At 36.2% G+C, this 22,209-nt stretch overlaps 1 protein-coding gene across 5 annotated transcripts in view; it reads right to left on the bottom strand.

The window, feature by feature from the left end:
* GRM5 (glutamate metabotropic receptor 5) overlaps nucleotides 1-22,209 on the bottom strand; it is a 532,963-nt gene that overhangs the window by 148,892 nt on the left and 361,862 nt on the right. For all 5 annotated transcript variants that reach the window (XM_024131764.3, XM_024131767.3, XM_024131768.3 and 2 more), the window contains exon 3: nucleotides 3,526-3,761. In XM_024131764.3, coding sequence (XP_023987532.1) covers nucleotides 3,526-3,761 — 236 coding nt within the window. The remainder of the gene's footprint in view (nucleotides 1-3,525; nucleotides 3,762-22,209) is intronic.

Below are 22,209 nucleotides of genomic sequence, written 5' to 3'. Positions count from 1 at the left end.
TATGAAATTAGAACACTCCCTAGCACCATACACAAAAATAAACTCAAAATGGGTTAAAGTCCTACATGTAAGGCCAGACACTATCAAACTCTTAGAGGAAAACATAGGCAGAACACTCTATGACATAAATCACAGCAAGATCCTTTTTGACCCACCTCCTAGAGAAATGGAAATAGCAACAAAAATAAACAAATGGGACCTAATGAAACTTAAAAGCTTTTGCACAGCAAAGGATACCATAAACAAGACCAAAAGACAACCCTCAGAATGGGAGAAAATATTTGCAAATGAAGAAACTGGCAAAGGATTAATCTCCAAAATTTTCAAGCAACTCATGCAGCTCAATATCAAAAAACAAACAACCCAATCCAAAAATGGGCAGAAGACCTAAATAGGCATTTCTCCAAAGAAGATATACAGATTGCCAACAAACACAAGAAAGGATGCTCAACATCATTAATCATTAGAGAAATGCAAATCAAAAGTACAATGAGATATTACCTCACACCAGCCAGAATGGCCATCATCAAAAAATCTACAGATTTTTTTTTATTGGAGTATAGTTGCTTTACAATGTTATGTTAGTTTCTGCTGTACAACAAAGTGAATCACCTATAATCACTTAGCTCTAATCTATTTGGAATTAATTTCTAGGAGTTGGTCCATTTCCAGGATGGCTCTGTTACTTATTCAATATTAAGTGTTTAACTTTCTGGTTACTCAGAGTTTTTCTATACCTCATTCTGTATAAGGCTACTGCTAATTCTGGACTACCAGATTCAGATACCTCTCCTAGCTTTTATACTTTGCCTTTCAAGAAGCTTCTAGGAAAAATAAGCAGTAATTCAGCTATGGGTATTTCCAGTCTTTGTGTCAAGCCATTTTACTTACTGAACTATCTATTAGGTTTTAGATACTGTAGACAATGAATAAGGTGAAAATTTCTTGCCTGCCATCAATGAATTATAAGCTCCAACTTACCACTCCAACTCAAAAATGGTTGTCTTATGCACACTGCTTGATGAAAGTACATTATATTTAGGAAAACACTACTCATATTCAGTAGTGTTACAGATAAGAATAAACTACCTGGGGTCTTTTTGAAGATATGGACTGGGATGCTGAAAGGACATTTGAGTAAATAAGGAAATATGGTCAAAAGTAGCGAGTAGGAATATCAAGGTATCTATTAACGCATTCCATAGTTGTACCCAAATAATTTTAAGATTTATTTTTCTTTTCTGTATCTTTGACCTATATGTTAAGTATTATAAGATGCAAATTTGATAGTGATTTTTAAAACTATAATATTCTCTCTTTTTAGAATAGCATATTGGTTAAACTTTAGACAAATCTGAGCTCAATTCTAAGTTCTAATGTTTTCCTGAGCAAGTTGTTTTGTCTCTCCAAATCTTAGTTTTGTTATTTTAAAATAAGGATAATAATAGTATTTCCCTCATTGAGAAGAATAACAGAGGTATTACATATAACTGTTCATTTTTATGTACAAAATGACATCTGTTGACAGATAAGATTCCAAGGGGGTGGGACTAAAGAATGCTTTCCAGAACTAGAGTAAGGAACAGATCCTGTGCAGAGAAGTCACATCAGGGTGCTCATGTGAAAGACAGAGAGCTATAGCAACAAGTTTAAATGGAGAATTTTATAGAACAATTTCCATAGAAATAATGTTTCTATGGAAATCAGTCAAAGAGTTTTTCAAGACTATATCTCAATAAGACCTCCAATAGAAAATAAAAAGTAAGAGAAACAAAGAATTATCAAGGAGAAAACATTTCACACAAAAAGGAGTGGGGAAGGAAGAACATTAGTACAAAAGAGGGTGAAAGACCAACTGGAAAAATTCACTTAGTCACACCGGTTAGGGGTTGTCACTAACTCCTTAGTAAAGAGAAACTGGAGAGGAGACTGGATCTACTGCTGACCCTCTAAAACTCCTCCAGTGTAGCTACATAGAGCAATCTCTACGCAATCATAGAATCGGTACACAGAGACCACATACTCCCCAAATCTCAAGAGAAGAAAGAAGTTTGTGTCCTTCAGAAACTGGATAGAACTGTGAAAAATATAAAATTGGCTATAAACATTGAAATTGTGAAACACAAGTCACAATCCTGTGTATTCACACACATTTTTTCATGAAAGTAAAAAATAAAAACAAAGGAAATGAATAAGCATTTGAAGATTTTGGACAAGAGTTAGCAGTATCTAAAGCAAGAGAGAAGCAAATGTAGTCTCACACCAGGCTTCTATGATTTCTGGATTTCATTGGGCAGTACCAGGCCACACTCCAGCATCCCTCTCCTCCACCACTGCCAAATTAGGAACTGACACAAGGTTGCCAAGTTCTCATTTTACTTGTACTGACATTTAAAGATAATTACAAATCACCACTTACTACCTCATTCATTTTCACAAAAGAACGAACTGATAGAAAAAACATAGTATGGATGTGAACTCAGGGAGGAAATGCATTATAAAAAATTCACTACATTGTTCCTATTTTCCTCCTTTTGGTGAGTCCACTTCTCTGTGGACTGGAATTAGTTCGTGGGCCAGGATTTCAACCTCACTGCCCCAGTGCACTTTTCTGTTCCAGCATCATGATGATAAAGACATTATACCACCAACTAAAACATTTTACTCCTTGGCAAATGCATATGAGGTGCTTGTTACACAATGTGAGATGTCAGTCTCAACAAATCCCTTATTGGTTTTAACAAACCTTAACCTTTACACTTTGACTTACAAATCAGCATTGACCCTACCTGGTTCTTAGAGTCAAGATACCCTTTGGATGTGCTACAAATAGAACTAACCAAACCCTTTGTTTAAAACCCATGTTATGTTGCTTACAACACTGAATTACAATTTTTGTTTGCATGACGATCTCCCTAACTAGACACTAAACCCCTCGAGGGCAGGATCTAGTTTTCCTCTTCTTGATACCCTTACAAGTAAAGCGATGTTTGGCATGTTGCGAATCCTTGTATTTGTTGAATAACTGAGTGAATGGCTCTGCTTAGGTTATGTCTCCTGAAACATCATAATTATACATAGAAAATCCTTGCTACTATTTTATAGTTTTTTGATGGAAGTAGGAATTGGCTCTGTCCTTCAACATTCACTCATTCATTCTTCAGACATATTACATGAAACCCTTGCTATGTGCCTTACACTGTGCTAACTGTTAAAGATAATCAAAATGACCAGAATGTAGTTCTTGCCTTCAAAGATGTCAAGAAGAGTTATTTCTGGAGCTCACATTATCTTTTAAGCACAGTACCAATTTCCTGAATGATATAAATATAAATAAATTGTCTGAAATCTTAATAGAGTGAACATTTATCCTCATATATTTTTCTTACCACTCTAAGAAGCAATACCCACTTTATGTAAGAGTCCTTCTCTCTAACAGATTACAGCCACTATCCCCATGACACAGTTTACTTAAATTGGAGCCTTAGCCATATCCACTTTAAATGAAATAATAAATCTGCTTACTATTGCAAGTCTTGTTGTATTTGCTGTTCTCCTGTGCAAACCCTTCCAGCCGGCACTGAAAACGATGCTGCCAAAATTCTTGAAACCAGGGGTTTCGGAGGTTTGTTTCCGGCCGGAGCTTCAGATAATAATCATCAAACCACTTGACATCAGGAGATTGGAGCTTGATTGTGATTCCACCAACAGCTTCTCGCTGATATCCATCTGTCACATCATATCTGTCAGCCCAGCCATCACTGTGGGGAAACAAAAAACCCCTCAGCTTAGAACAGTTATCTTCTAAGAAAATTATTCTACTTGCTGTCATTTTGAAAACATTAGTCATTAAATGGCACTCAGGCCACACTATGGTCTTACATTATACTACGTGATTCTTGAGATAGCAACTTTCTAGGATAAAAAGTGCAAAACACAATGGAAACTTTGGGTCTAAGAATGCTGGAAGGTACCAGTCTCACTTACCTTGAACTGCAGAGAATAACCTTATGCTTTTGGCAGAATTTTACTGGTTGTAGAATATAGTATATGCATGGAAGCTGCGTAATATCACCATTCACACTATCTACTGAATGTTTAATAGCTAGGTCAAGTTAACTTTAAATACATTCTTTTCCTTTACTTAATAATAATCATTATAGTTATCATAAAGTAAAAATGAAAAATATTTCTAAAATATACCTAATGTTAATTTAACCATCCTATGACAGGATATTCACTTGTTTCCATGTTTCCATGTGATGATAGAGAGGTTAAAAAAAACTTTCTGATTATGGTCATTCTATTAAATATTGATTCATCAGAGCCTCAAACTGAAGTACTTATAGTCCATATTCCTCTTTCCTATCCCATGGTACTTCTCTAACACATTTAAAATATGCATATGAGATCATGTTTTACATTAGAGTGATTGAAAGAACTTCTTAGCAATAGGCCATCAAAGATGGTGACAGCAATCATACTCCTCAATATTAATATCATTCTATGCACTGATCACTCAAAGTAATGTAGGAATTTTAAAATAAAAGAGTTTGAAATCAGAGAGTTCCTGGGTATAACAGAATAAGGAAAAATATTCTAAGCTTATTTGGAAAATACATGAGACACAACATTGGAAATAAAAGACAAGAAAAGGTGTTTATATCAAATCTGGACACACCTTGGGGCATTTAGGAAAAAAGTGTCTCTGACTTTTCCCACCCTCTCTGTCATTCGGAATATGCAACTTGTGCTATGCATCTGCTGGGACCTGGTGGTAGTATCCTTCCTTTGAAGAGGTGCAAGTGCTCTTTCAGAAGTAAAGAAAGTCAAGGGAAATGTAACCATGAAAAAAAAAAGTAACAACAAAGAGGGAAGAGAAGATACGGAGACAGTTGAAGGGAAGAACAGAATGGAGCCTCCTGAACACAAGGCAGGAAAGGTTTTGGAGATTAGCTGGGTGAAAGGGAGTGGGTGCTGAGGAAAGTGTGAGTGAAAGGATTTACATTAACAATCATTGTTTATTTCATTAATGTTCAGATATTTCTATTTATTGGAATGTTAATTTCTTTTTTCTTTAATTTCTTTTTATCTTCCTTCCAATGCATTTTTGTCCTTTATGCTTTTTTTTGGGGGGGAGGCAGAGAGCATGCTCCAATATTTTGCATAAATCTGTGCCAGGGAAAGTATTATGTAAGGAATTAATTAGAATAAGTAAAAAAAAGCATGTACTTTCTTCAGTATGCTCTGACTTAAAAATTGATAATGAGAGTTGATCCAAAGGTCATATATTATTCATTAAGATATCATAGGGGCTTGAGATATTCCTAAGGCATCCGTGGGTGGAGGAGGATAATAAAATAAACAAACGAAAAAAAATAAACCATTTCTTCTTCCAAGTCCTCCTTGACAAGAAGAGATTTCATTGAAAATTATCCATGTTGAAATTTCAAAAACTTTTATGGCAAATCAGGAAAAAACAAAAACAAAAACTGATGCAATACGTTTTGTCCCAATGTTGAATGTGGTTACTTCACACATTATCTTCCCTGAAGTTTCTCATTTCAGCTGCACAGATTTTATTTAAAGCTGACAAGTTGAAATGAAGTGGGCTTGTTTGCTTCATTTTCTTGCTCTGTTTTGGAGGGTTTATTATATCACTGATAGGAGAGTGTGGGTCTCATTGGCACTCGAGGAGATGCATGGGCGTGCTGCAAATGGGACCGGAAACCCTGTTTGTCAAGCAGAGCCCCGTTCTCCAAGGAAGTGGGAATTTAAATTGCTCCTTTTATTCATGCGAGCTTGCTCTTATGTAATGCTGTGATTATGAATATTACATAAGAAATGTAAGATCATAATGGGTCCAATTTACCCTCACAATTCATTCACTGCATTTAATGGGGATTGTAAAAAGCCTGTCTTGATAAAACTTTTTTGGAGGTGATATTTCCATTAAAAAAAATATGTAAGGACCGTAGTGTGTTAATTTACTCATCTCTCATCATGTTCTTTAGCTTTTTTTTTTTTCCATGTATAAATCTCTACATTTAATTTAGCAAAAGATGATGTTTTTTAGTAGTCTATAGGTTAGAGTGGTGATTTTTAAAACAGTTTTGTTCCAGATATTTCCATTCAACAGCAAAATAAAAACCATAAAAGAGTTTGTATATAAACAGAAAATTCCAGCGTCTGTGTGGCAAAAAATGGTTATTCTATTTAAGCTTACAGGGGAATATCTGCTGTGCAAGTCTCAAGAAAGTTCAATCCATATTGGCTAGGTTAGATGGTGCTATATTGACTTTAGCTTATTAAATATTAACATTTTCATAAAAATGTGCTTTTAAGATTTGCATTAAGATGATAGGGTATGTCTAAGTAAGGAATAATAAATTCATAAGTGAATAGCCAAGAAAACTTGAGCTTACCTTTCTACTATCTCATGCTTTCCATTGCATTGTTAGAGTGGACTATCAAGATTCTGGCACTACTTTAATGCTTTTGGGTGACATATATTTTACCAAATCAGGAAAAAGGGGGAAGGAAGATAAGGAAAGAAACTGAAATGTACTACATTTCAGTCACGTTTCTAGATTTAGTATCTATCTATCTATCTCTTCATCCATCCATCCATCCATCCATCCAATTTCTTCTCATTGATGGGCATTTTACCTATCTCCTTATAATCCATTTCATTATTTTCTTTCCAATTCTTTGATTTACAGTCGTTTCCCATTATTTGCAGAATCTGTATTTGTAAATTCACCTACTTGCTAAAATTTATTTGCAACCCCCATACTGATACTCATGGCACTTTTATGGTCATTTTCAGATATACAGAGAGTGGCAAAAAAGTTGATTCTTCTGATGTGCATATACCCGGCTGAGGCTGAACAAGGTGAACCTCTGCTTTCTTGTTTTATTTTTGATACTATAAAGAAGTGTCCCTTTCATGGTCTATTAAGTGCCAAGCTTTTGCATTTTTGTGTGTTTTTTAAAATTGATTTTGCTGTTTAAAATATCCCCAAGTATCGTACTGATACATTATTTAGAGTTCCCAAGTGCAAGAAGGCTGTGCTATACCTTACATAGAAAACCAGCTGCCCCTGGTGGTCCAGTGGTTAAGACTCTGTGCTCCCAATGCAGGGGGCCTGGGTTTGATCCCTGGTCAGGGAACAAGATCCAGCATGCCGCAACTAAGATCTTGCATGTGGGAACGAAGATCTCGCGTGCTGCAACTAAGGCCCGGTGCAGCTAAATAAATAAATATATTTTTTAAAATGTAGGTTGATAATACATATGCTCTTAAAAATTAAAAAAAAAAGCAGCTGCATTTAGGCATGAGTAAAGTGCTGTTTTCTGTGAATTCAATATTAATTCATCAACAATATTAGATATCAAATATTAAATAAAGTGTCTTTAGACAAGAACACCATAAAGCAAGGTTATGTAATGACTAGTTGATGAAAATGTGACTAGAGGCTCATGACAATTTAAACCTATATTTCCCGTAGGAGTAATGGTCAGTATTCACTAATTCAGTGTTTGGTGCCTGTTTATAGAACATACCTACTGTGAATAATAAGTAGATATGTGTGTGTATGTGTATATATATATATATATATATATATATATATACACACACATACACACACACACCTATATATACACACACATATATATGTACATATATATGTACATATATATTTGGATGTTGTTATGGTCAGGTTTCCAGTTTTTTAATTTTTAAAACAATTTTTTTGCTATAGAGACAGTACTTTAGACATTGAAATAGGAAAAAAAAATTTAAACTTACTTAGGTTGACATAACTAAAAGAGAAATCTTAAATATGTACCCATTCTCAAAACACCTCCTCAGTAGAAACCTCAGATTCCTTTAAATCTTGCCTGCAGACATCTTAAGGACATGCTCATCTAGCAAGAATTTACTTTTCATTTTCTCCCCAATATCGCATTACTAAAATATATACTCTTACTCTACCATCTACCCTTTTCTCTTTCTCCTCTCAACCCCCAATTTCCATTATTTCTCATAATTAGCAATTCATGAAAGTTTAATTTTTATCTTTTTTCAAAAGAAGGTTCCTGTTTCAAACAAAATTGACTCTGGAATTCTCCAGCCAAAATTCATCTTCTATGTCTCTATAACTTTCCTTCTTTTCTTCAACATTTATTAAATACCTACCTATCTTAGACTAAATTATTTTGTGGCAGTAAACAGTTCCTGTATCTCAGTGGTTTAGAACAAAAGTTTATTTCTTGCTCAGCCTTTAGGTTCACTGCAGATGGCCTATAACTCTGCACCTTCATTCTGAGACATTCCTTCTGGGACATGGCTTATCTTGCAGAAGGGAAAAACAGAGAGTGTCTTGGACTCATGCAGTGGTTCTAGAGTGCACTGGACCCATGCAGTGGTTGTTAAGTATTCTGCTCAGAAGTGGCACATGTCACTTCTGCTCACATTTCATGGACCAAAGCGAGTTATACGGCCAAACCTGATCTGAATGGGACAGGTGTGTACAGTTTTTCCTACAGAGAGGATCAGTGCATATTGTGAAGGAAAATGCAATCTATCACATTTACTGTGTGTTGAAATTGTACTTAAACTTAGAAAAACATATGTTAACTAGGTTTTTTTTTCTTTCCTTTTTTTTAAACATCTTTATTGGAGTATAATTGCTTTACAATGATGTGTTAGTTTCTGCTTTATAACAAAGGGAATCAGCTATACATATACATATACATATACCCCCTTATCTCCTCCCTCTTGTGTCTCCCTCCCACCCTCCCTATCCCACCCCTCTAGGTGGTCACAAAGCACCTAATACACTACCAAATGTAAAATAGATAGCTAGTGGGAAGCAGCCACATAGCACAGGGAGATCAGCTCGGTGTTAACTAGGTTTTAGACACTACACTCCAGGTGTTCACAGTCTAGTGGAGGAATGGGAGAGGAGGAGAGACGTAAATAAATGACCACATACCAACGAATATTGTTATAGGTATGAAATGAACGCAACGAGAGAGAAGATCAGTAAATAATTGACCAACTCTTCGTAGAAAGGTAAGATTTGAATTGAGTTTGGAAAATATGGGTAATGGAGTGATAACTGTATTTTGAAATGTTATTTTTTAGATAACAAGTAGGTATTTGTGAATCAGGGAATAGTGAATATTAAGCATTGCAGCTATATAGAGTGTACCGGATAGTGACTAGTGAAAAGTAAGCTGAGGAAGACCAATTATGAATGGTCTTCTGGGCCATTCCAAACGTTTTGAATTTTATCATTCAGGTGAAGGGGAGCCAGTGGTGGCTTTTAAATTGGGAAGTGATACAAAGAGACGATGAGAACTGGATGAACCGTGGTAGCAGTGCGAATGACAGATAAGAAAGGTTGTGGATGAGTGTTAGAGGATCAAGTTAGAAAAGTTGTTACGGTGGTTAAGGGATCTAATCGATGTTTGTATTAAAGGAGTGGGAATGAAGAGCCTATTTGTAAGGAATTCTCAGAGTCCCTAGGACTAGATACGTGGAGAATAAGGGGTAAAGGACGATGTTTTTGGTTTATGGGAGACATTAGTGATATTGTAAGTGATATTGTAAATGACACTGTAGTTCCATGTCCTAAGTTGTAAAACACAGGAAAATAGGTTTGGGGTGAAAAAGGAAGAAAATGAATACAAGTAGGGATCTACAATGATCAGATTTCCCTTTATATGCTCTCTAGCACTTCGTTACTCCTGGATTTCTATCTGTTCTCTACATATAAAATTAATTTGAGTGTTAAAAAAAAATACAAGTGAACAATTTTCTTACCTGTGGTCCAGTACCATATTAACCCACCCTATTCTATTATGTTTAGGGTTTTGTATGCTGAGCAATAGCTGTTGGCACTCAAAAAAAAAAAAAGAGAGAAATAATGAAAATTATAGAACTCTAAAGATCTGATGCTCTATACAATTATATCCTTATAACATTTTAACTTTAGAATTATTATTTTTATTATTTTTGTATTAACTTATAGATATTTGAAGCAGACCAATGGTTATGGTTATAATATGATTACTGCAGGGTTTACAATCAGTAGATTTAATGTCAGAATATATTTCTGGAACGTAGAAGCCCCTAAGGATACATGGTAACGGGCATAAAAAATTCTTGGAAAATTCTGAAGAAAAAAGGTTTAGTAATTATCAAATGTTAGAATAGAGATGCTCAGTAATTTAAAAATGTGTCTCTCTTATCAAAATCTAAATCTGTACAATGCAGACAATATACTTTTTCCTTCCTGTCCTCATTTTAAGTTATTGCTATGGAAAACAAAAAATTTTATGTCGCACAGAAAGTTGCATCGGGTGATCCCCTGTAACAGTCTCCATGTTCTTTTCATTCTAATGCATTAATACAGTAAGCATTTTGAATGCATATTCTGTGCAGGCAAACTGCACAGACACTGTGGTAGGTCCCAGCACATGTCCTCAGCAGTCCATTAGGTATGACCTGCCTGAATGCGCATTGCTGACTTCCAGCCCACTGGAAGTTTCCTCATTTATCCTCCAGACTGAACATCCTCTTTTCTTTTTATTCAGTCTTCCCCTTAATAGTACAGTTCATTAGGTTCCTAGTCACTGAATCATCACTTATGAAAATCACATTCCTGTCTTGCCTTCCTGAGATTATTCCCCCATCCCCTCAATTAGTATCCTGGGTGTTTCCATACTCTTAGTTCTTACATTTACAGTCCCTTGATTTATTTACATGGAACGCTAATCACATACAGTGGGTACGGGTTTCATTAGCTGAACTCGCAAATGGCAACATGATTACTTAGCATAACTCTGCAGAGTTCTTGGGGAGGCGTCTGCCGGGGGCAAACAACATAAAAAAATCATCTCAGTCTGCTTCAAAAGGAGCAATACCAGACCAAAAATGTAGGCATCAGAATGACTATTCCTAGCAGTTAGCAGTCGTTAAATTTGTGTCAGGAGGTGTGAGTTTATGCATTGGGGAGGTAGGGGCGGGGGACGTGGGTATGCCAGGCACATACAATTATTCTTTTTTTTTTTTTTTTTTTTTTGCGATACGCGGGCCTCTCCCTGTTGTGGCCTCTCCCGTTGCGGAGCACAGGCTCCGGTCGCGCAGGCTCAGCGGCCATGGCTCACGGGCCCAGCTGCTCCGCGGCATGTGGGATCTTCCCGGACCGGCGCACGAACCCGCGTCCCCTGTATCGGCAGGCGGACTCTCAACCACTGCGCCACCAGGGAAGCCCACAATTATTCTTGATCACTGAAATCTTTAGTCCCGCTTAGCGTGATGGTATTGGTACTGCTAAGACTATCACACATATGTTGTGTACTGGAGACGTTGCACTTGATTCTCATTCCTCAAATACATGACATTTCTTTCTTATTCATTGAACAAGTATTGGGTAACTAATAACTAATAACTTGTTAGTTATGTGGGAGTAGAGTGGTGAACAAGAAGACAAGATTTCTGCTCTCATAGAGGTAACATTTTGATGCTTTTAGTTTTGCATTTGTCATCATATTAAAGTTAAGTACATTTATTTGTTTTCCCTGAATTGTCTGTAAATTTTATGTTTTGGACATCTCATCCTTATATTTATTATAATGCCTTGAACATACTAAGGACTTAAATGTTTAATATAACTTATTAGAAAATTAGACTTTAAAAGGCAAATTTCAAATCTTAGAGAATTCTGATAACTGCATATATTCTTTTTTTTTTTTTAATTTATTTTTGGGCTGTGTTGGGTTTTTGTTGCTGCGCACAGGCTTTCTCTCGTTGCAGCGAGCAGGGGCTACTCTTCTTTGCCATGTGCGGGCTACTCATTGCGGTGGCTTCTCTTGTTGCGGCACGTGGGCTCAGCAATTGTGGTGCATGGGCTTAGGCAACTAAGCCCGCGGCCTGTGGGATCTTCCTGGACCAGGGCTCGAACCCGTGTCCCCTGAATTGGCAAGCGGATTCTTAACCACTGCGCCACCAGGGAAGTCCTAACTGCATATATTCATTTTTAATTGAGAAAGCAGCACTGTTTGATGTGCCTTATAAAATGACTCTGAAAGGCTGAATTCATTCCCCCCTCCAAAATGGTCCTCTCCCTTTTCTACCTGATGCTATTAAGGTTAATGAGTACATTCATTAGGCTGCATCCCAGCATTTTTTTTCAAAATCTGTTCACAACCCACACAATTATTATGGAAACTGCTGTTCTATGCACATGTAATCATAGTTATCACCCTGCCAAATCTCTTACCAGTAGCATTCTAACAGGTATTTTGGGATTTCTTTCCCTAATAGTGGGAGTCTGTCTACTGACTGCTTGGCTGTCTTCATATAATATTCCTTTTTTTTTCCTCCCCTGGGGGAGTAGAAGGTCTTAGAATCTCTAAAAAAATAGTGAAAACAAAGAAGGATATTGAGCTTTTAAATAAAAGTTCTTATGTATGTACACCAGTCAACACTAATGAATTAATTCCAAAATGAAATACAATGTAGAATTTTTGAGAAAATTGTTAGGATATTTACTGAAAATCACTTTATCTCCAGGGCTTGTAAATCTTAATTTTTTCCATGTCTGAGGATAAGTAGGTGTGTTGAACTGGAGGAGCTATATCAGAACATTCAAAGGAAGGAAGAAAAGTCAGGAATCTAAAGTTTGCTGTCTTGTGTAAGTCAGGTGATTTCCATTATATTGCTTTCCTGATTCTCTACAGGCCTTAGAGATAATTATTATTAGCCCTAGTTTTTACCATTGAAGAAATTGAGGCTCTGAGGAATTAAATAACCTACTCAAAATCCCACAGCTAGCATAGAGGGGATTTCAACCCAGATCTTTCTAGCTCCAACACTCCAGTACTTTCCATACTTCATGGAGCCTCCAAAATAATGACATACAGTGACGACAGCAGTGAGAAATGTTTGTTAAGGGGATCTTATTTAAGAGGCGTGTGATGGAGGAGAGGGAGCAGTATGTCGGGCTGGGAATACATGGGCAAGACTCTCATGCTCTGGTATATTCACACCTTCTCCTACTTTTTCAACCAAACACTAATCTAGATCAGAACTGCTGGGAAGGGATTTTGAAACTATAATTAAGATCCCAAGGAAACTGACGTTGAAATAGGGAGATAATTCGTAAGGGTCTGACCTAATCAGGTGAGTCCCTGAAAAGTGACCACCTCTTCCTGACAAAAGAGATTCAAACGTGAGAAGGATTTGGCATGAGAGAGCTGGAGGAGATGCTCCATTGCTGGCTTTGAAGATGGAGGGAGCTGTATAGTAAGGAGTGCAGGTGGCCTTGAGGAGCTGAGTGTGCCCCTGGGCGATACCAGCAAGGAAATGGGGACTCAGGCCTACATCTAAAGGAACTGAATTCCACCAAAGCTTGAATGAGCTTGGAAGCAGATTCTTCCACAAAGCCTCCAGAAAGGAATACACCTTGATTTCAGCCTGTTTAACCCTGAGTGGAGAACCCAATTATGCTATATACATGGACTCCTGACCTCCAGAAAGTATGAGATAATAAACGAATATTGTTTTAAGTTGCTAAATTTGTGGTAATTTGTTACGCAGCAATAGAAAGTTATTACTCACTCACCACCTCTTTTCTACATTTCCTCACTTGGAAGGCCAAAGCATGTTAATATCAGAAGAGAAGTGATATAATCTTAGGGGGGTCTGACCTAATTCTGGGTTTGGTCAGAGCAGACAAACTTCCAAAGACTTTGGGATCACAGAAAGTAACGGAGAGTATTACACATATTAGAATACTTGGAACGTCCATCCTGTCTCAATTTAGGCTTTAAATTGAGCTAGTCATTTCCCCCTCTGGTTTAAAGTCTTGTCCCTCCAGGGATGCTTCCTTACCAAACACATCCTTCACAGAGAAAGAAGCTGAGAAAAATCATTGTAAATAGATTATTATTTTTTAAATAAATTTATTTATTTATTTATTTATTTTTGGCTGTGTTGGGTCTTCGTTTCTGTGCGAGGGCTTTCTCTAGTTGTGACGAGCGGGGGCCACTCTTCATCGCGGTGCGCGGGCCTCTCACTATCGCGCCCTCTCTTGTTGTGGAGCACAGGCTCCAGACGCGCAGGCTCAGTAGTTGTGGCTCACGGGCCCAGTTGCTCTGCCGCATGTGGGATCTTCCCAGACCAGGGCTCGAACCCGTGTCCCCCGCATTGGCAGGCAGATTCTCAACCACTGCGCCACCAGGGAAGCCCGTAAATAGATTATTTTGAGAATTACACAATCTGTTGTTTCTCTTGTCATATTATAGCCATTTGGAGAAATGCAGAAATTGTGGCAATTGTGTAAAATGTGCAATATAGTGAGCTAAATGATTCAGTTAAATAGAGAAAGCATGTTATGAGTAAGCTATTGTATCCACCGCTTTACATAACCTTTTTTATGTTTTCTCTGGAAGCTTCCTTACTTAGGATAACCTAATAGTTTTCAGCCTGCAAACTCCTTCCCACTGAATTGCACTAATTTCTTCTTTTATGCTGTTAAACTGAGCACAATGTTCAGCCAAATAGTCAATAATTATTTATTATAGTCAATAATAGTCAATAATTATTTATTATTTATTATAATCAATCCATAATTTATTCTATTAAATTTCAAGCAGTAAGGCAGACTTTATGATAATGTTAGTGAATATAACTCCCAGTGTCCAATCTGTTTTCTTCCCTTACCCCTTATAACAGGTCACCAGGGAGTTCATAATTTCAGATCTGTTATGTTTTTCTTACACTTTCCTAAACGTCCTCCAGTATTTGATACTGTTCTTTTCATTTAGCCAAATCCAGTGGCTGACACTGTACATGCCAATTTCCCTACAGAGTACTGCATATGAGCAATAAAGAGAAGAAAAACTGGCATTGCCTACCCACATTAGAGCCGGGCAAATGAAAACTTAGAGTGATAACAGTCATCATGTATTTAGGGTTTGCTGTCTGCCAGGCATTGTTCTAGGCACCGTGTGTGTATATACCTATATATACACACACACACACACACACATACACACGCTTACTCTCTGCCGATATATATGTGTATATATATTTATATCCACATATCTCTCTCTCTATATATATATATATTTTTTTTAACATTTTCACATTTCACTTTAGGAATCTTCAGCTTGAAAAGTAGGAAATAACCCTGAGTTAAACAGGATTCAAACTCAGTCTACCTAAATCTAGAAACCAAAACTGAACCAGTGCAACCTATCAGTGTGGTCTTTGATCCAAATCTGTGTCCAAACTTATCTGACTTTGTCCATGAAACTGCAGAGAGACGATTTATTTTAATTTCTGTTACACACACACGCACACACCCCTTCGAATTATTTTCTTTTTTTTCCTTTCTGAGACTATAAACAAAGAATTGTCTTAAACCATTGCATTCATCTTCTGATAAATGCCCATCTTTGTAGTGTTAGAATACACTGGCAAAGTTATTAAGAGTCTCTCTACTGACAAGATAAAGAGCTATTAGAAGATGCTCAAGAGACATTGATATCTGTACATAAACACAGAATGAACTCTCTTCGCATTTCACTTTGAGGCAACTTGTTCTTCCTTGACAAATTATCCCCATGACACCCACTGAAACCAAGTCTATTGTTAACTTCTCACATCTATCAGATATGGTTTACAAATGAACATTTACAAGCTGTTAGAAGACCAATAAATAATCAAAAATTGTTCGGGGTGGGCTTCCCTGGTGGCGCCGTGGTTGGGAGTCCGCCTGCCGATTCAGGGGACACGGGTTCGTGCCCCGCTCCAGGAAGATCCCACATGCCGCGGAGCGGCTGGGCCCGTGAGACATGGCCGCTGAGCCTGTGCGTCCGGAGCCTCTGCTCCGCAGCGGGAGAGGTCACAACAGTGAGAGACCCGCGTATCGCCAAAAAAAAAAAAAAAAAAAAAAATTGTTCAGGGTGTGAGATTAAGTTTTAGAAATAGTCATTATGTAAGAATCCAGACAAAAGTCAGAACCTGAAAGCCTGAAAAATTTAGTTGCAACATGCCCAATAATTAATCCAAATAGACTGAAACTGTAAATCACATATTAGAAACTGAACAGCTACTTCCATTTCTAGCTATGATAGATTAGACAAACCTTCCTCTGAAGACAACTTAGAAGGGCTGGATAAACTTTAAAAAAAATCTATTTAAGCTATCAGAATGCTATCTAGGCAGCTGGGACTCAAGTGGCCAAGGTCCTGGGGAGAAAAAAAAATATACTGAGGTAAGACTTTCCCTTGAGGTATGTGACAAATTCACTGAAAGTCAAGGATGCAAGGCTAAGAAGTTGGATCAAAAGCAGCACATGAGGCTCAAGAACTTATTCTTTCATAACTGAAACTTTGTACCCATTGAGCAGTAACTCCCCATTTTTCCCTTTCCTCAGCCCCTGGCAATTAACCATTTTACTTTCTACTTCTATGAATTTGACTGTTTTAGACACTTCATATAAATGGAATCATGCAGCATTTGTCCTTCTGTGATTGGTTTATTTCACTTAGCATAATGTTTTCAAAGTTCATCCATGTTGTCATATATTGCCATATATACCATTGAAAATAGCTCGGAGTTTCCTAAAATAATTAAAATATATTACCATATGATAAAGCAATCCCACTTCTGGGTATTTATCCAAAATAATTAAAATCAGGTTGTCAGAGAGAGATATGTACCCCCATATTCATTATAGTATTATTTACAAAAGCCACAATGTGAAAACAACATCCATTAATGTCCATCAATAGATGAATGGATAAAGAAAATATGAAGTTTAACATTCTAAAATCAACCAGTTTACCACATTATCAGAGTAATGGAGGAAAATATGACAGATTCAACATCATTCAGATAAAAAGTCCGTAGCAAACTAGCTAAGAAAGAGAACTTCCTTAATCTGTGCGAGAGTTTTATAGTAAAGATCATACACAACAATGAAATGTTGAAAGATTTCTTCCACAAGCAAAGGATATCTTCTCTTACCACTTTTCTTCAATATTTTATTGAATGTTCTAACCAATTCAATAAGGAAATAGAAGGAGTAAATTATCATTATTCAAGGACAATTTGATTGTTTACATAGAAAATCTGAAATTATATCTAAAATACAGATTATTACAATTAGTAGTAAATGAATTTAATAAGTTTGGTGGACACTAGTTCAGCCTACATAAATAAATTAATTTCTATATATCTGGAACAAACAATTAGAAAATAGTATTTTAAATATACTATTTAAAAACCACCTAATAGTTAGAAATAAATCTAAGGAAGATATGTAAGATTTCTCCATACATGTAAGAGGAATTATGGAAGACTTAAATTAATAAAGGAAGTGCCACACTCATAAACTGGAGGAGTCAATAATGTAAAGTTGTTAATTTTCCTGAAATTGATCTATAGATTCAAGGTAATCTGAATCAAAATTCCAGCAGGTTTTTTTTTGGGGGGTGGAGGGTGAGATGTGGAGGATATTTATAAACAAATTATAAAATTTGTATGGAAATGTAAAGGACCAAATATAGCCAAGATGATACTGGTAAAGAACAAAGCTGGGGAAATACAATATTAGATAGTAAGACATTATGAAGTTACAACGATATACAATTTGTAGAGATAAATAGACTAATGGAATGGAATCCTACATGTATATAGAGACTTGATTTTTGACAAAAGCGACACTGCAGAGAAGTAGGGAAAACAGTTAGTTCTATTAAATAAATTATTCTGAAAAAAAATGATTCTGGGTAAATTTATATTTTTTGGAAAAATACATTGATACTTAATCCACAACACTCATAAAAATCAATTCTAGGTAGACTGTAGATCTAAATGTTGCTGATTATACAATAAAGCTTTTAGATGATAACAAAAAGCTTCTAGATATAACAGAAGGAGAATATCTTCATTATCTTAGGATAAGAAAGATTTCTCAAACAGGACATATAAAGGACTAATCATAAAAATCAAGATTGTTAAATGTATTTATAATAAAATTGATAACTTATTTTTATCAAAAGACACCACTACTTAGGAGATCTCTACATGGTGTGTGTGTTTGTGTGTGTGTGTGTGTGTGTGTGTGTGTGTGTGTGTGTGTGTAGGTGGATATACAGATGATAGATGGATAGGTAGGTAGGTAGATAGATAATTTGGAAAGGAATCATATCTAGAATATATGAAGAATTTCTATGAATTAATATTAAAAAGAAGCCCTATAGAGAAAAAGGGTCAAGAAGTTTGAACACTTTACACTTTGCAAAATAGGATTGAAATGGCCAATAGATAAAAAAGAATGCTCAACTTTATTCATTACAGCAACACAAAGTAAAACCACTATGAATAGCATTACACACAAACAAGAATGGCTAAAGTAAAAAAGACTGACACAGTATAGAATAAAAGCTGGAGCAACTGCAGTTCTCAAACATTGATAGACATGTATAGCCTGGTGTAACCTACTATTTGGCAGTGTCTATGACAAGTGAATATAAGCAGACACTATGATGGAGCAATTCCACCCTTAGATATGTCCCCAGTAGAAATGCTATCACAGATACAGTAAAGCAGGGGTCCCTAACCCCCGGGCCATGGACCGGTAGTGGTCCACGGCCTATTAGGAAGTGGGCCACACAGCAGGAGGTGAGTGAGCAAAGCTTCATCTGCCGCTCCCCATCGCTCGCATTATCGCCTGAACCATCCCCCACCCCCGTCTGTGGAAAAATTGTCTACCATGAAACCATTCCCTGGTGCCATAAATGTTGGGGACCGCTGCACTAAAGGCATGTAGAAGAATGTTTATGTTAGCCCTATCTGCAATAGGCCTATATTATAAACAACAAAAATGCTCATCACCAGCAAAAAGGATAATAAGTTGTGATTTATTCTTATAATGCAATACTAGATAGCAGTGAAAATGTACAAACTACTGCTATGTGAAGTAAAACACATAATCATAAAATTGAGTGAAAAATATAAACAAAGGAGAAAAACTTATTCCATTTATATAAAGTTAAAAGAGGACAATACTAACCTATAGTGTTAGAAGTTAAGATATTGGTTCCTTTTGATGAATGTGTTCCAGCTTTCTTACTGTTATGGATTTCTTGTTTCATTTCATTGCCGTATGTGAAGATAACTGATATAACTTCTATTGTCTTGAATTTGTTGAGACTTTTTTGTGGCCTAACCTATGACCTATCCTAGAAAATGTTCTGTGTACACTAGAGAAAAATGTCTAATATGCAGCTGTTGGAAGGAATGTTCTATATGTGTCTGTTAGGACCATTTGATCTATAGTGTTGTTCACATCCTCTGTTTCCTGATTGATTTTCTATCTGGATGACCTAGTCATTGTTAAGAGTGGGGTATTAAAGTCCCCAACTATTAATGTTTTGATGTTTATTTTTTCTTTGAGTTCAGTTAGTATTTGCTTTATCTATTTAGGTGCATAATACATGTTGGGTGCATAAATATTAAAAATTGTTATATCTTCCTGTTTGATCTTTTTTAAAAAAATTATATAAGGACCTTCTTTGTCCTTTTTTAACTTAGAGTCTATTTTGTCTGATATAACTACAGCTGTCCCCACTTTCTTTTGGTTACCATTTGCTTGAAATACCTTTTTCCATTCCTTCACTCTCAGTTTATGCATGTTCTTAAAACAAAAGTGAGTCCTTTATAGGCAGCATATCATTGGATCTCTGTTCCTTGCTTCTTCTCTTGCTATCTTCCTTTGTCATTTGATCACCTTTTGTAGTGATATGCTTTGACTCCTTTAGCATAATCTTTTGTGTATCTACTCCAGGTTTTTCCTTGGTGGCTACCATGAGACTTACATAAAATATCTTACATTTGTAACACCCTATTTTAAGCTGATAACAACTTACCTTCAATAGCATACAGAAATTTTAGACTTTTACTTCTTCCCCTTCACATTTTAGGTTATTGATGTTACAATTTCCATATTTTTCTATTATGTATCCAATGTCAGATCATTGTAGTTACGGTTATTTTTTTTTCTGTTAAGTAGCAGTTCTTTATATTTTTATTAATTTTTTTCCACACACACACACACACACACACACACACACACACACACACACACACACACACACACACTCTGTATTTTGTTTTTACAAGAGATAAATAAACTGTCACCAAGCATTGTAAATGGTTGAGCACAACAAAAGCAACAATGATTGCAATTACCAAACATGAAACACGCTCATACTATGTCATAATATGGACATTCAGTCCAATAATCCTCCACTGTAACAGCTCCTTTACTTTGCAGTGAAAATTGATTTGTATATTTTTTGCTTCTGAGTCCTTGTGGGATATTTTTTTTTATTATTCAGACAGAAAGTCACAAAAATTATAATCATCCTCATCAGTTCACTCAGTCCCATGTAATTAATTTTTTTTTATCTTGATCTTTTGTTAGCACTTTTATGAATTCATCAGTTTTCCACTAGAGTTCTGAAAATGCTTATTCATTCAGTTCAGCAGTATAGTCAGTTACCAGAAACCTGAACTTGTCAGAGTCTTTTCCATGAATTCCTTGAAGATGAAACCCTTTTACAGGAACATTTTTTTTTTTTTTTTGAGGTATGTGGGCCTCTCACTGTTATGGCCTCTCCCATTGCGGAGCACAGGCTCCGGATGCGCAGGCTCAGTGGCCATTATTTATTTTTGGGGGGGATTTTTTTTTTTATTCAAACAGAAAGTCGCAAAAATTATAATCATCCTCATCAGTTCACTCAGTCCTATGTAATTTTTTCTTTCAGCTTGATCTTTTGTTAGCACTTTTATGAATTCATCAGTTTTCCATTAGAGTTCTGAAAATGCTTATTCATTCAGTTCAGCAGTATAGTCAGTTACCAGAAACCTGTACCTGTCCATGAATTCCTTGAAGATGAAACACTTTTATAGGAACATTTTTGCAAAAGCATCAGAGTACACCCAGAACTGTCTGTAAATGACAAAAGACTTAAAAATGACCACAGTTAAAGATTTGATGAAAGTTCATAATAATGCAATTGACAAGGAAATTTAGTTATTTCTGAGATATACATTTTAAAGTAATAACTAGAATTATGACTTATAACATTATACCAGAACATATAAGATTTTTAGAAATTTCATTGAATGTCTGAAACATTTATATTAACATATTTCCATACAAATAACCCAAAGAAAGTTTAGTATTAGTTGTTTTTTTGTTTGTTTGTTTTTTTATACTGTAGGTTCTTATTAGTCATCAATTTTATACATAACAGAGTAGACATGTCAATCCCAGTCGCCCAATTCAGCACACCACCATCCTCAGCACACCACCATCCTCACCCCACCGTGGTTTTCCCCCCTTGGTGTCCATACATTTGTTCTCTACATCTGTGTCTCAACTTCTGCCCTGCAAACCGGTTCATCTGTACTATTTTTCTAGGTTCCACATACATGCGTTAATATACGATATTTGTTTTTCTCTTTCTGACTTACTTCACTCTGTATGACAGTCTCTAGATCCATCCATGTCTCAACAAGTGACTCAATTTCGTTCCTTTTTATGGCTGAGTAATATTCCATTGTATATATGTACCACAAATTCTTTATCCATTCATCTGTCGATGGGCATTTAGGTTGCTTCCATAACCTGGCTATTGCAAATAGTGCTGCAGTGAATATTGGGGTGCATGTGTCTTTTTAAATTATGATTTTCTCTGCGTATATGCCCAGTAGTGGGATTGCTGGATCATACGGTAATTCTATTTTTACTTTTTTAAGGAAGCTCCATGCTGTTCTCCATAGTGGCTGTATCAATTTACATTCCCACCAACAGTGCAAGAGGGTTCCCTTTTCTCCACACCCTCTCCAGCATTTGTTGTTTGTAGATTTTCTGAGGATGTCCATTCTAACTGGTGTGAGGTGATACCTCATTGTAGTTTTGATTTGCATTTCTCTAATAATTAGTGACGTTGAGCAGCTTTTCATGTGCTTCTTGGCCATCTGTATGTCTTCTTTGGAGAAATGTCTATTTAGGTCTTCTGCCCATTTTTGGATTGGGTTGTTTGTTTCTTTAATATTGAGCTGCATGAGCTGTTTATATATTTTGGAGATTAATCCTTTGTCCGTTGATT

This window comes from Physeter macrocephalus, chromosome 16 (genome assembly GCF_002837175.3).
Source record: "Physeter macrocephalus isolate SW-GA chromosome 16, ASM283717v5, whole genome shotgun sequence".
Taxonomy (NCBI): Eukaryota; Metazoa; Chordata; class Mammalia; order Artiodactyla; family Physeteridae; genus Physeter; species Physeter macrocephalus.
Note: the sequence above shows the minus strand (reverse complement) of the source record. Positions and strands in the feature narration are given on the sequence as shown.